Here is a 15,214-nt window from a genome sequence, read left to right as displayed (position 1 = left end):
CATACAAACAGCTGATTGAAATTTACGCCTTTAAATTATATCGAAGGCAATCGTTATTCCTAACGTAAATTATCACGGGTCTATTCAAATTAACACTTAATCGTCAATTAGAACGCTGTGTTAAAAGTTTAAATAATCCGCTTTTTTTTATAATAATAATATTTATATGTAAACCAATTAATACTTTCAAAATACATTTTTTTCATAAATTCAGCATGTATTACACAGCACTGTTCTTATCGATTGCAATCAAATATCGGACTCGATAATATGTAGTGCTTTTCGTTAACACGTGAATGTCCACGCGTTGGCCGCCGCGCATTTTTTTTTGCAAACCGCCCGTCTGGCGGAATTTACGCTATAAATTTGTTTAATTCTTAAGTAAGACGGATAACATATTATCAACGCATTAAGTTTTGGCTGACAAAATGTCGAGCTTTGTCATAGATAAAGAATCATTTGTTCGTCGAATTAAACGGTTATATACAGAATGGAAGGTAAGGAATCTCACTCTCTGTTTCTCTGTCTGCCGGGCCCACAATTCATAAATATTTATAAAGTTTTTCGGGTCCCCGTTGATTGCAACGCCCGATAATGTAATGAAATTACGCCTTAATAAAGTATGGTTACCAAATATTGTGAAATTGTTGGTCATATCTGGCAAAATAGAAAACAAAACAATTCAAAAAGCAATTTAGGTTAGAACGCATGATTTTTAATTTCTTTATAATGCGAAATTTCCGAATTTATTCAACAGGCGCCCAGTGCTGGACACGACAATGTGCTCAGCAATTTGGACTGCATCATGAGCGTAGTTGGTGTCGATGAGGATGTCATCTATTCAAAGTCCATGGCATTGCAGCTTTGGCTGCTTGGCTACGAGCTGACCGACACAATTTCAGTTTTTGCTTCAGACGCCATATACTTTCTGACTAGCAAAAAGAAAATTGAGTTCCTTAAGCAAGCACAAAATATCAGTGAAGATGGTGTACCGGAGATCAAGCTACTCGTGCGGGATCGTGTAAGTCTTGCATGTAAACCTTATACTATCTAGAATTCTTATCAAATTTTATCTCCATAGAACGACAAAGATCAGGCAAACTTTGAAAAGCTAATTACAGCAATGCAGAACTCGAAGAAGGGCAAACGTTTGGGTGTTTTCACTAAGGATGCTTTTCCTGGCGAATTCAGCGAATCTTGGAAAAAGTTTTTGACTGCTGCCAAGTTTGAGCATGTCGATATTAGTACTATAATTGCTTACTTAATGTGCCCCAAAGACGAGTCAGAGATCAACAATATACGTAAAGCATCGCTGGTTTCCATGGAAATATTCAACAAGTATCTTAAAGATGAAATAATGGACATCATCGATTCGGATAGGGTAGGCTGTACCTCAATCAAATTTCATCCAATTGCATATTTATATTTATTATTTGCAGAAAGTTAAGCACACAAAGCTGGCGGACGGCTGCGAGGCAGCTATAGCAGACAAAAAATACACAAGCGGCTTAGATCCACGACTGCTTGACATGGCGTATCCTCCAATTATTCAATCTGGTGGCGCTTATAGCCTAAAATTTTCAGCAGCTGCTGATAAAAATCATTTGCACTTTGGGGTGATTGTGTGCTCGCTGGGCGCGCGCTACAAATCCTATTGCTCCAATATTTCGCGTACGTTTTTGGTTAACCCCACGGAGGCGATGCAGGAGAACTACACGTTTCTGGTAAATGTACAAGAGGAGATACTCAAACTACTTATCCCCGACGCCAAGCTCTGTGAGGTATACGATAAGACACTTGCATATGTAAAAAAGGAAAAGCCGAGCATGGTAGAGAATCTAACCAAGAGCTTTGGATTTGCCATGGGTCTGGAATTCCGTGAGAACTCAATCGTCATTGGTCCTAAGTGTCAAGCGCTTATTAAAAAGAACATGGTCTTCAATCTGCACGTGGGCATTTCGAATTTATCCAATCCCGATGCCACTGATAAGGAAGGAAAAACCTATGCGTTGTTCATAGGTGACACTGTGCTGGTGGGAGATCAGGGTCCAGCCAGTGTAATGACCCCTTCCAAGAAAAAAATAAAAAACGTGGGTATTTTCATTAAGGATGATGACGACGAAGAGGAAGATACGGATGATAAGAAGGCCGCTAAGGCAGATCAAGGCACTGAAATATTAGGTCGCAGCAAGCGCAATGCTGTGCTCGAGTCCAAGCTGCGCAATGAGATCAACACCGAGGAGAAGCGCAAGGAACACCAACGTGAACTAGCTCAACAGCTCAACGAACGGGCACGGGAACGTTTGGCCAAGCAGGGCAATTCTAAGGAAGTGGAGAAAGTGCGCAAGAATACAGTATCTTACAAGTCCATGAGCCAAATACCTCGTGAACCAGAAGTTAAGGAGCTAAAATTGTATGTGGACAAAAAATATGAGACAGTCATTATGCCAGTGTTTGGCATTCAGGTGCCCTTTCACATATCCACAATTAAGAATATATCTCAGTCTGTGGAGGGTGAGTATACGTATCTGCGCATTAATTTTTTCCATCCTGGCGCCACAATGGGACGTAACGAAGGCGGACTCTATCCACAACCAGAGGCGACCTTTGTCAAGGAAGTGTAAGTAAAAAACGTACTCTCTCTGAGTATCAGTTAATTGTATATTGTATTCTCAATTGCAGCACCTATCGCAGCTCGAACGTGAAGGAACATGGAGAAGTAGCAGCTCCATCTGCCAATCTGAACAATGCGTTCCGTTTGATTAAGGAGGTGCAGAAACGTTTCAAAACTCGTGAGGCTGAGGAGCGTGAAAAAGAGGATTTGGTTAAACAAGATACGCTCATATTGTCACAAAACAAGGGTAATCCTAAGTTAAAGGATTTGTACATTCGACCCAATATTGTAACAAAACGTATGACGGGCAGCTTGGAGGCACATACTAATGGATTTCGCTACATCTCCGTGCGCGGCGATAAGGTGGACATTCTCTACAATAACATAAAGAGCGCCTTCTTTCAGCCTTGTGATGGTGAAATGATTATACTGCTTCATTTTCATTTGAAATATGCAATTATGTTTGGAAAAAAGAAACATGTGGATGTACAGTTCTATACTGAGGTTGGAGAAATTACCACAGATTTGGGCAAGCATCAGCATATGCACGATCGTGACGATTTAGCTGCCGAGCAAGCCGAACGTGAGCTCCGTCACAAGCTTAAAACGGCGTTCAAAAGCTTTTGCGAAAAGGTTGAGGCGATGACCAAGGCACAAGTCGAATTCGATACGCCGTTCCGTGAATTGGGTTTCCCTGGTGCGCCTTTCCGCAGCACTGTTACGCTGCAGCCAACATCTGGGTCGCTGGTCAATCTTACCGAATGGCCACCATTTGTAATCACTCTGGACGATGTGGAGCTGGTGCATTTTGAGCGCGTTCAGTTCCATTTACGTAACTTTGACATGATCTTTGTGTTCAAGGAGTACAACAAAAAGGTGGCAATGGTGAATGCAATACCTATGAATATGCTAGATCACGTCAAGGAATGGTTGAAGTGAGTGATGTCTAAATTTACCTCATAAGTCTTTTACCCAACCTATTGTGCTCATAGTTCTTGCGACATACGCTACTCGGAAGGCGTGCAATCGCTCAACTGGCAGAAGATTATGAAGACCATTACAGATGATCCTGAAGGATTTTTCGAACAAGGCGGGTGGACATTTCTGGATCCCGAATCAGGCAGCGAGGATGAAAACGAATCAGCTGAATCAGAAGAGGATGAAGCGTATAATCCAACAGATGCTGAATCGGACGATGAAACCGATGAAGATGATTCCGAGTACTCGGAAGCCTCAGAGGATGAAAGCGATGATAGTGATGGTATATTGAATAAATGACTTATCGAATTTCATTTATATATGCTTAACTTCCAGAGCTGGGCTCCGATGAAGAATCTGGTAAGGATTGGTCGGACTTGGAGCGTGAGGCCGCAGAAGAAGATCGCAACAATGATTACAACACCGACGATAAACGGAACGGAAAATTCGATACAAAGAAACATGGCAAAAGCTCGAAGCACAGGTAAGCTGAGCTCCAAGGATATCCACTATTCATATATATACTTTTTTTTTAAATCCTCTCTCTCTTCTCTAATTTGTTTAATTACTATACTTGTTCACGCAAAAACAGTCGTCGCGAGCGCGAGGAGCAGCGATCGTCGAACAGTAAAAAGCATAAGTCGAATTCCTCCTCCTCACATTTAAAATCCTCCAGCTCCAAACATGGCAGCTCATCTAGGTTTGTTAACGTATTCACACACGCACGCCAAACGAATTTACATACACATATTTTACACGCACAACATTTATAAAGCACTTTTCACTTTAATTATTCGATCCCACAAAGATCATACACAATTGGCTTCAAATTTAATTATTTTTGGAATTTATTTATGAAGTAATTCAGATTATTAATCGGGTTAGCATTGTTATAGCTTTAACTAACTAAAAGGGATTTCTGATAACTTTCTAAAAAGCAATTGGAGCTTATGCTTTAAATAGTGTATTTTGAAGTTAGATGTAGAGACTTATTACTTATACATGTATATGCTTAGATTAGAACTAAAAATTGGTAGAAAAAAACTTGAAAGTTTCTTTATCTTAGACAAAGATTGGTAAATCAACCATAAGATATAATAGTATGAAATGAGCAATTAGAGGCTGGCAATAACAATCAGCAAAACATATATTTAAATTAATTCATTTAATACAAATATAAGATTGTATAGAGACTTTTAATTTGGTGCTATTTAAGAATATGGAAAAGTATTACATATTAAAAATTCTATGCTTCTAAGGGTTTATTATATTACTGTTATTATTATATAATCCAAGTTCCTGTTAATAAAAAATTAATTGCTTTTGACTAATCAAAAGGAGTTTAAGAACTTTCTTTAAAGCGTCGTTCTTTGATTACGGACGAAATTTTATTTTTTAGGTAGATCGCGCAATTAAATGTTTTTTTTTTTTCTTCATAGAATATAAAATCTACTTCATAAACTATGCAAAATTCTGTTCAAAATTTTACCTAATGAAGACTGTTCAACTACCGAATACAATCGTTTTAATTTGTAAATAATATGATTACTCTCTTTTCAAAGCCCATCGAAATCGTCTAAGGATAAATATCATAATCGGGACAAGCATCATTCCTCCTCATCGTCGGGACATAAAAATAGCAGCAAGGATAAGGATCGCAAACGTTCACGTGAAGACAGTCGAGACAATGGCCACAAATCGAAGAAATCACGACGTTAACCATACACACAACCAGCGGTAGTTGAGATAGACACGAACTACCCACACATACAAATACACACTAGACACAAACACTCAAAACAGTCAAAACAAATACATCCATTTTGTAAATTTTTGGAGGCACACACACCTGCCACTCCCCACACAAAATTTTCCAATACAATCCGTTTTTTACACCTTACTGTATTTAAATGTTAACCTAACCTATTTTACCGCGAACTTTATACCTCTCTTCTGCGTCTATTGCATCATTTATAAAAATTGTAATACAAATTAAATAATTATAATACGTATATAGATTTGTCTATGTAGTTATCGTAGTGTTATTTGTTCCAGCTTCCCAAAAGATGACGATAAGCATGCACCTCATGGCTGTCACGTCTGCGACTCGAGCGCAACTCCTGCTCCGGCTCTCGTTTCGGGTGAGCATTTGGACTGGTCACAGCTGCTACAGTTCCTCGTCTGCGAGTTGCATCGAACATGTTTCGTGTCTTGTTGATGGGATAGCGCATTTTGTTCTTGAGCCATGTTGTGAAGGCGCGTTCATTATCTTGCATTTTCTTAAGCTCATGTTCGTTTCGATTCAGCGTCTGTTCTATGGCATTGCGTTGCTTGCGTCGCAGCTGTTGCTCACGTTGCTGCAGCTGCCTTGCACTCAGCCCATACTCGGACATATAGCCTGTGTAATGAGGTAACTTCTCTTTCTGCAGTGCATGACGGTGCTCACAACAGAGCTTATAGTTCATCTTAAGATCCGGCACGTTTGCAACTGTAGATGCTGCTATCGGTGTGGCTCTGGAGCGACGGCGAAAACTAAAGCGGCGGGCATTAAAGAATGTCTTGGTGTTGGTACTGGTGCTCAGGTTTTGCTCTGCGCCGTCTTCTTTTTTGTAATATACGCTGTGTTCGTCCAGCTCAAAATCTTCGGGTATATAACTGGCCACAATAACGGAGAGGTCATCCTCTTCTACATCCTCATTCACATTGTCGGTTCCAGTTAGACGACTAATCTGCTCCTGCCCTCGAACATCTAATGTTTTATACAAACTTTTGTATGCTTGTCGCAGCTTGATGCGCGCCTCGTTCACAACGCGCTCATCTTCCTCGCAATCGGACTCAGTTAGCAAATTGGTTAAACTCCTCTGGTCCGACTCCTCTTCCATATGCTCATTATTCAAATCGAATGTGTTCTGACGTGTTACACGGAGTTTTTGTGTGTCTCTGGCAAGAGTCTCTGTAGCAGCCGTCAGATCATCCTCATCCACGTCAGAGAAGTCATCGTCCCCGTAGTCCATGCTGGCAGGCAGAGCGGCTGGTGCAGATTGTTTGCTTTGACTGTTGCTGTTTTCTACTTCTGTAAGATCTAAAATTTCCTCGCATATTTCCTCCTCCAAATCTGGCTTTGCTGCATTCTGCTCCATATCCATCTTCGTTAGTTCATTTGTAGGCTCCTCCTCGATCGGTGCAAATCGCTCGCGTTCGGTTTGAAGCTTCAGCTCCGCCAACTTCTGCAACATCTCAGAGGACGGACTATACTGTCCTTCCTGGGTTGACTGCTGATGTACGGGCTCGTAATTTTCTAGATTGAGTGCAAAGGTTACCTTACGGTTGGTGGCAATGCTGCCACTTAGCTGACCGATACTATCATCATCTTCGTACAGCGCAAACAGCTGTTTATTGGCCTCCTTAATCTTGTCTACAATGTTATACTCGTTCACAGGCTTCAGGACTGCATAATAATCCAACATAAGCGGCATATTAGTACTCAACTCAACTCTGTTTTGCGAGTTAAGTCGACTCCTTTGCTACTTACAGTAAACTTCGCAATCGTCATCCGACTCTGCCTCCGGATCATACATCTCTGGCTGAATTCGATACGAATTTTCGCAACTCGATTGCGTGGATTATTATTTTTAGATTAGATTTATGTGCTTAAGACGGTAAAATTTTCCATTTCGTGCTATTGAACGCTCAGAGCACGAGACAAGAACCCATTAATGCAGAAAAGGGCCTATCATATACCAGATACCCTGCCTACACCTTCTGCTGAGGATATGTTTATGAATATCATATGATTGCTGTTGCCAAGCCCCGACTAGACCAGCTTATCGTGCCGGCGACTAGCGCTGTTTGGTCGATGCCTGGTGACAACTTGTCTTGGTGGAGGCCTAGGTATACTCAACTGGCTAATACCCTAGAACATTCCACTTAATGTCACTTGCTGAATAAAACTTAGAATTGCATTTATGCTTGTTCTGGACCAAGTTGAACAATATGAAATAATCAATCTTTAAGACTTACCGAATCATATTGAGATACCAGATGTTAGATTGACTCCGCAAATATTTTTACTGGTGAAAGGGCACTCAGTATTTTAATATACCATTCACGCATACTTCAAAATAAAGGACAAGGTATCATAATAATAGATTCGTTTGACTGGTAATTTCATGCACTTTATTTCATTGGGGTTTACTCAGTCAACCACATTTAAAGCTTAATAGTTAATCATTAAAGTCAAATTCAAAGTCGAGCAACGTTTAATACAAAACATAAACTACAAAAATGCACCTGACTTATCTGATTTTCTTGCAGTATATTATTGAGCAACACATACGAGACAATGTATTTAATGCTTATCTTACTAATCAAGAAGTTTTCAAATGCTAACTAAATAAATTGAGAAACTTTTGCTAAGCACAAAGTTCTGTCAAGTCTATAAATTATAGCAAATTTTGTACGTATTTGAAATATGAAATATGAAAAAAAAACCAGGAATGAAAATAATACATAAATTTCTAAACAAAAAATAAAACAAATTAGAAACTTAAAAAAAATTAAAATATATTTCAATATGCATTATAATTAAAACCCAACAATATGTGAAAAAAAAAATAAAGCAAATTTTATTACATTGTTAGTAAACGTAAAAATTCCGTATATAATTACAAAAAATAATAATTTACATTATAATTGTGCTTTAATTTTTGTTTATATATGAAAATTTTCAGTTTTTTAAATTAATGTGTTTTTTTTTTACAACCGCATTTATCATACTTAAAAAATTATAGCATTAAAAACTAAACGTCGAAATGTAATAAGAAATTCATAAAAAACTTTTGTCTCACTATTATGTGATGAGTGTGTGAATTTATGCCAGTAAATTATGTGTATAATTTCATTAAAGGACGGGTAGAATTGTTTTAGGTTCGAAGATTGACGCATTTTATAGCTTATAAAACGCATATATTGCTGCTCACTTACATTACTAATAAATTTCTTTTGGTTTAAAGGTTTCTTTTTTTTAGAATTCTCAAGACAGTTGTTTGTTAAATAATTATCATTAGCAATGCACTGTACTCTCTGAATGATTATACAAACTAAGTTGCATCCTATATATATATATTAATTAAAATAATATATAGATTCGTGTTTGAAAAATCATAAACCTTTTGTTAGCTTCTCTGCGCAGGGAGCGAAGCTACGATTTAGTTTGCAATTTTTTTTTTCTTGTGCAATTAAATTTTAGTAAATTACAGCTTACATAATTTTTTAACACTAAGTCGGGCTCAACATACAAAGTCTTTCGTTTTTGATGTCATTTTAAATAAATTAAATTCTAATGTGTCTGTGTGTAATAGTGTTTATACGTATCTTTTACACTTTGAGGGTATACCAAACATTTTTCTTTCGAGTATAACAAAAAATTTTTTAATACATACATACATGAAGGATAGAATTCGATTTTTTGGGGTTTTTGTTTTTTTTTTAGGTTTGAGTTTATCTATTGTAAGTTGTTGAGAACATACAAATATATAACGTATTTAGTTAATTACACACTTATATATATATATATATATATATATATATATATATATATATATATATATATATATATATATATATATGTGTGTGTGTGTGTGTAGAATGCTGTCCGGGAGGCTTCTCTGCTGATTCAAATTGGATCAACCAATGCAATATAAATTTATTTATTACACTCTGTTAAGAATCTGACTTTATGTAAACAGGGGCAAGTGATAAAAATCAAACCCTCGATATCCCTTAGCCGCCAGCCAAATGTAGACAACATGATATGCGCCTGGTATAAAACAAATGAGTCCAGCAACAAAAAAGACAACACCCTGTGATGTATTGTGTGGATCAGCGATGGCAAAGGTTCCCATTACAAATAACCCAGTGCCCACGACGAGCAACGTAAAGGCAGCTAGGACAGTGCGCCAATTTTCGCGTACCTTTGGATGCCGCCAGCAGTATGTATTCGTTTCCTCTGTGGGCAGATTGCCATATTCCTGTATTAGGGAATCACTGTCACGCGACGTTGTGTCCTCGGCATACTTGTAGCCCCTGAAAATTGAGAGCCGAAGAAAATAAGTATAAGTATAAGTAGTTGTGTACAACAGAATCTCGTTTGATTGGACATATCTGGTTCCTAGTCATTTTCTGCATTTTGTCATATTTTGCCCACTTTCCCATAATAAATGATACTGATGATATGATAAATAAAATTTCGTGACCAAGAGGACAACACTACTCGAAATCATTCGTAATCATATTTCTCCCGGACAACCGTTCATCATTCAATTGTAGGTTGCACTATACTGATAATAAAATTGTGCATATGTATATATGTATGTTCACATTAATGTACTCAACAGCAATGAAGTCGAACAAGTGCAGCCCGTTGCTTCGACCGCAACCGAAGGCCAGTCTCAAATCTTGGTGTTGGATGTCGTGCAAAAAAAATTAAATAATGCAAAATAATAAATCAAAAAAATTAATAATTTTTTTACAATTGAAAAAATTATCATCAATATAGTCTGCCATAATCTCCATAATTATGTACTGTTTTAGCTACTTGAGTTGTGCCTTGAGACGCGACATGCATGCATAATGGACCACCAATGCAATAGTGGCTACAGAAGAGCAGCAACAAATTGTAAATATTATTTATATGAATCAAGCACGCACGCGCCTATTTCAGCGTACCTACACACACACATGTAACTGCAAATTTTATGGAAAGCTACGAGAGCTTCCGGCAAGAAGCGGAAAGTAAAATGAGCCATTCTCAAAAGGTAACGTTAGAAGTTTTGTAGTTGGTTTGGCAAACAGCTGCTTTAAAACTTAAAATTACTGTATATAATTTTTATGATTGCCTAGTAAAATAAAGCCGAGCTTTAAAGTGATTCTTAGTCAGCAATAATACAATTTTCAGTAGCAACTGCTTGCGAGGTGGTTGAAACAGTGTCAAAAATAAACTGAGAAAAACTACATAGAAAATTGTTGGGCTTATATAGAAGGATTTGTATACATATAATATACAGTCAACAGAACTGCTACTGTACTGCCCAATAAAAAGTTTTGAAATTTTAAATTGTCCAAATATGTATATACACGATGCAAGATTACTTTTTGTAAAGGGTGTCTGGCACGACTCCATGGGCAAATGATGTCAACAACTGTCAAGCAACTGCTACCCACTCGAAGACTCAAAACAAAAATCAGTACCATTATTACCAGTTGCAGCGGTGAGGGGAACTCGTTTCGAACTTACTTTGGATCCTGTATGCGTATGGATACATCTTCGGTAGAGCGACCTTGTTTGGCACTGCCACTAACGCCGCCGCGCATTGGCGTAGATATCACTGTGGAGCCATAAACACGTATCGCCTCCTCTTCCTCTTCCTCGAACGCGTCATGTATGGAGAAGCCCCGAGCACCGTTGTTGTACATACTGTTTCTTCTTGCTGCTGTTGTTTTCTTTAATCTTTGTTGTTATTGTAAATAAATATAAATAGGCCTTCGATTTGTTCACAATAACTGAAGACTCGAAGAACGAGCGCTTATTGCTGCGTCGCCAGCATTTTTCGGCACAGTGATACGCGTGTTTTTAACCTTTATTATTTTTGGTTACTTCGTAATGATTTTCAGTGTTTTTCTTAATATTTTCGAGACACAAAAGATAGTGTTTAGGGAGGAGAAGAGTGGGTAGTCTAGTGATGCGCAAAACAGGGAATAACAGAAGTATCGCTAAAAATATCGGTCACGTAATCGCTGGCAGCGCAACTTTGAGCCGATGCTGTTACTCTAGTCCAATCCAACCGTCAAAAATATACATAGAAATAGTATTCATATTTTATAAATCTTTCCTTAAAAATATAAGCCATTCACAGTGAAAGTATAAGTAACAATTTCTTTACTATTCCTAGATATCCTGCTATAGCATATAAACTTGTGCTGCCAGATAGTTTACTAAAAAAAAAATATGGTAGCCCCATTACATTAGCCAGTGCTTTCAGTCGCCTGCAATTCAACGAAATTCTATTTTACTTATTCAATAATTGTGAAATTTAACTGAATTTTTAAAACAATAAACTTCAAGATGTCACGACACAGAATTGTGCGCGGAATGGACTACAACGACGAGTACGATGGTTACGATGACGTCTATGGCCATTCTGTTGACGACGATTGCGTTTCGCCCACGGATCAGCAATGGCTTTTTGACCGGACTCGTGGACAACACAGTATGTCAGCGTTTATAAAGAAGAATAAGAATATTCAGGAGGAAGCAGAGGATGACGAAGATTACGACGAGGAGGATGAGGAATATCAAAAGGCTCGCAGAGATTCGGAAAATTTTCAAATGCCGGAACTGGATGATACAGCGCAGGCGAAGCTCAGTTCTTGTGTGGATGAAGTGAGAAGTGTGGTGGGGGATGCAGTCTCTGAGCGCCGCATTGTTGAGACTTCTATGCGTTTCGACTACGACATACACAAAATACTCGATGAAATACTAAACGAGGAGACAAACAATAAAGACAAGGGCAAGCGTCCGCCAATGTTGAAACTAAATACGACGCCAGCTGCAAAGACTATAACAGCGCCTAAGCCTACGCCCACGAAGATCACTCTCTCCACAGTGAAGGAGGCCAGACGTGGTTTTGACATCGCCTCACCCAAAGCGCCAGCGTCACCAAATGTGTCTGGTCGGAATACGCCTACCGAAGGAGGTGACGAGGCAGGACGTTGTACTAATGTCATATTCAAAGTTTCGAAGGATCAGGCACAGCGTAATACCCAGCAGTTGTACGATCAGGAGCGCTCCTCGCAAAAGAGTCAAATACACATGATTGTTATTGGACACGTTGACGCAGGCAAAAGCACTCTGATGGGCCACTTGCTTTATGACACGGGAAATGTTTCACAGCGATTAATGCACAAACACGAACAGGAGTCAAAGAAACTGGGTAAGCAGAGCTTCATGTACGCCTGGGTGCTAGATGAAACAGGCGAAGAGCGTGCCCGTGGCATTACTATGGATGTTGGCCAGTCACGCATAGAGACAAAAACAAAAATTGTGACGCTGCTCGATGCGCCTGGGCACAAAGATTTTATACCCAACATGATATCAGGAGCAACGCAAGCGGATGTGGCGCTACTTGTCGTTGACGCGACACGTGGTGAATTTGAATCTGGATTTGAATTGGGTGGGCAGACCCGGGAACATGCTATACTTGTTCGCTCGCTGGGTGTTAATCAGTTGGGTGTGGTAATCAATAAGTTAGATACAGTGGGCTGGTCCAAGGAGCGTTTTCTAGAGATCGTTCATAAACTGAAATCATTTCTAAAGCAGGCTGGATTCAAGGAATCTGATGTCAGTTTTACGCCTTGTTCCGGTTTAACGGGTGAAAATCTCACAAAAAGTGCTCAAGAGCCAGGTCTAAAAGCCTGGTACGACGGACCGCATCTTCTGGATGTTATTGAACACTTTAAGGTACCCGAACGCGCGGTTAACCGGCCATTTAGGATGTCCGTAACGGATATCTATAAGGGTACAGGATCTGGATTTTGTATTTCGGGTCGCATTGAGACGGGTGCACTCTGTGTCAACGATAAGGTGCTCGTCGGTGCTAGCCGAGAACAGGCACAGGTCAAATCCCTGAGCATTGATGACCTAACTCAGACCAGTGCATTTGCCGGCGATCAGATCTCCGTAACACTAGGCGGCGTTGATATGAACAACATTACTGTGGGCTGTATTATATATGACCCACAAGTGCCAATCCCTATCACCACCCGATTTCAATGTCGTATAATCGTATTCAATGTAAAAGTGCCAATTACAATAGGGTATCCGGTACTGCTCCATCACCAGTCACTGATCGAGCCAGCTGTTGTCTGCAAGCTGACTGCATCCATTCACAAAAGTACCGGCGAGGTGGTGAAGAAGAAGCCTCGTTGTCTCGGACAGAATTCGTGTGCTCTGGTCGAATTGGAGACCTCGCGTGCTATTTGTATTGAAAGATATTCCGATTATAAAGAACTTGGGCGCGTTATGTTGCGCGTTGCAGGCGTCACAATAGCCGCCGGAATGGTCACTAAAATTCGCTGAGTGCTTACTATCTACGAATACGAAATTTTAGTTAATCTTATTATTTGTTGTAAATAAATAAAAGCTAAGTTTATAAAACCCCACTAGCTGGTATAACTATTATTTTATTTTACAATCTTGCGAAACTTATTGAATGCCTTAATTGGGTAAAATAAGCAAAATTTTCTTTTAATCTTAATGTTGATATCATCAAATCAAGTATTAGGCAAAAAATTCGTTTAATGTTGCCATTTCTAGTTAAATTTATCGGTCAGTGCTGCCACTCGTCCAGTGTGTCGCGACGAATGGCAACGTTGAAAATGAATCACTTTCGAGCGTGCGAGCGAGCAAGCAAGCAGAAGCGCGTAAGCCGAAAAAGAGTTATCTGTTTACCTTATAATTAAATATTGTTATCAATAAAAAAATTGCATATTTCCCGAGCAGTAGCAAAGTATTTTGCACGCGCATACATATATCGGAATAATAAATCGGAAATCGCGTGAAATCTGCTTAGACAGCAACACAGAGCTTCTTTGTGCGCAGCGCTAACGAGGTAAAACTCCGAGTAGAGTTACCGTATGCCTGACATGCGGGTGATTGCTGTTGCCTCCCCTGCTACATTAAATAAGTTTGTGTGTGTTCCAATAAAATAATTTATGAAGCACGTTCTACGTGCAATTGTCAGTATTGTGCTATAGCTATTAAAAGTATTTTTTTATTGAACAAAAACGAAAATTGACTTGCATGCTACAAGTGTGCGAATTGCTAGGCGCTTAACATCTCCATCATAGCCGCTTGACAACTCTGAAAATGAATCATTAAAATGTTGAGGGTAGAGCGCAATTTCGCTGAGTGAGCGAGGAGAACATTTCGAGTTCATTATAATAAAAGAAATGAAACGAAACGAATGAAGTGTGCAGTACATTCCGAAAAGCAAACACTAACATACCATATACTAAAAAAAAAACGATTTTATACTGCAACCTATTTTAAAATACAACTATTGCTTTCTTACATTCCACAGTGCATACAAACAAATACATACACACACACTGAGTACTCTGCAAACATTGTTGCACAGCAACAGCAACGCCAACCGCAGATAGCAGCAGAAATTTCTGTAGTAAAACGGAAGTTGTTGTCGTAGTCAGCTTCGCGGAAGAAGCACGAATAGAGGCTAGTGCTAACGTAATTTTTCTCCAAAGCAACAATTTGACGACATTAAAAAAAGAAACGCACCTTTGCTACCTGAGCAAAGTTAACGCAAGCGAAAGAGCGCGAGAGGAAGAGAGAGAGATAACTCTCATACAGCTAGAGTTCTTCGATGGCACAAAGGTTATCAGCAATAACAAAGAATAGTAACAGTAGCAACAACAATAAAAACAACTGCTTTCAGCAATAACTGCACCTGCAACTCAAAAGCAATCGCCGAACAACGCCTAAAAAACAAGTTATATAGATATATATGTTATTCAGAGAGAGGGAGACAAAACGATACACATAAGCAA

At 39.0% G+C, this 15,214-nt stretch overlaps 4 protein-coding genes and 1 long non-coding RNA gene across 10 annotated transcripts; 3 read left to right on the top strand and 2 right to left on the bottom strand.

Moving 5' to 3' along the window:
• Positions 1-288: 288 nt before the first annotated feature.
• LOC6586339 (FACT complex subunit spt16) lies at positions 289-5,604 on the top strand. 2 transcript variants are annotated; one of them, XM_002011923.4, is made up of 9 exons: positions 290-497; positions 758-1,021; positions 1,082-1,381; positions 1,440-2,620; positions 2,683-3,549; positions 3,607-3,875; positions 3,929-4,076; positions 4,185-4,292; positions 5,155-5,604. In XM_002011923.4, the coding sequence occupies exons 1-9, from the start codon at positions 429-431 to the stop codon at positions 5,309-5,311; spliced, it is 3,363 nt and encodes a 1,120-aa protein (XP_002011959.1). In that variant the 5' UTR covers positions 290-428; the 3' UTR covers positions 5,312-5,604. The 2 variants fall into 2 exon arrangements, with proteins under 2 accessions (XP_015015780.1, XP_002011959.1); XM_015160294.3 differs by lacking the exon at positions 4,185-4,292 and having other exon boundaries at positions 289-497.
• On the bottom strand, positions 5,547-8,128 carry LOC6586338. Its single transcript, XM_002011922.3, has 2 exons — positions 7,125-8,128; positions 5,547-7,040 (listed from the first exon to the last, which is right to left on the bottom strand). The coding sequence occupies exons 1-2, from the start codon at positions 7,168-7,170 to the stop codon at positions 5,635-5,637; spliced, it is 1,452 nt and encodes a 483-aa protein (XP_002011958.1). The 5' UTR covers positions 7,171-8,128; the 3' UTR covers positions 5,547-5,634.
• A 1,137-nt stretch (positions 8,129-9,265) lies between these two features.
• LOC6586343 (transmembrane protein 134) lies at positions 9,266-11,341 on the bottom strand. The gene is made up of 2 exons (XM_002011921.4): positions 10,887-11,341; positions 9,266-9,676 (listed from the first exon to the last, which is right to left on the bottom strand). Exons 1-2 carry the CDS (start codon positions 11,063-11,065, stop codon positions 9,328-9,330), a joined length of 528 nt encoding a protein of 175 aa, XP_002011957.1. The 5' UTR covers positions 11,066-11,341; the 3' UTR covers positions 9,266-9,327.
• A 77-nt stretch (positions 11,342-11,418) lies between these two features.
• Positions 11,419-13,810, top strand: LOC6586342 (HBS1-like protein). The gene has a single exon (XM_002011920.4). It carries the CDS (start codon positions 11,715-11,717, stop codon positions 13,725-13,727), a length of 2,013 nt encoding a protein of 670 aa, XP_002011956.1. The 5' UTR covers positions 11,419-11,714; the 3' UTR covers positions 13,728-13,810.
• A 435-nt stretch (positions 13,811-14,245) lies between these two features.
• LOC26527393 lies at positions 14,246-15,211 on the top strand. Of its 5 annotated transcripts, none has more exons than XR_001448885.3 (2): positions 14,246-14,334; positions 14,731-15,211. It is a non-coding gene; the product is annotated as an uncharacterized LOC26527393 (long non-coding RNA). The 5 variants fall into 5 exon arrangements; XR_001448886.3 differs by having other exon boundaries at positions 14,249-14,340; XR_006357533.1 differs by having other exon boundaries at positions 14,266-14,386.
• Positions 15,212-15,214: the final 3 nt, after the last annotated feature.

The sequence above is a fragment of the Drosophila mojavensis genome, unplaced genomic scaffold (genome assembly GCF_018153725.1).
Source record: "Drosophila mojavensis isolate 15081-1352.22 unplaced genomic scaffold, ASM1815372v1 contig_74, whole genome shotgun sequence".
Taxonomy (NCBI): Eukaryota; Metazoa; Arthropoda; class Insecta; order Diptera; family Drosophilidae; genus Drosophila; species Drosophila mojavensis.
This window is presented reverse-complemented; position numbering and strand designations above follow the sequence as displayed.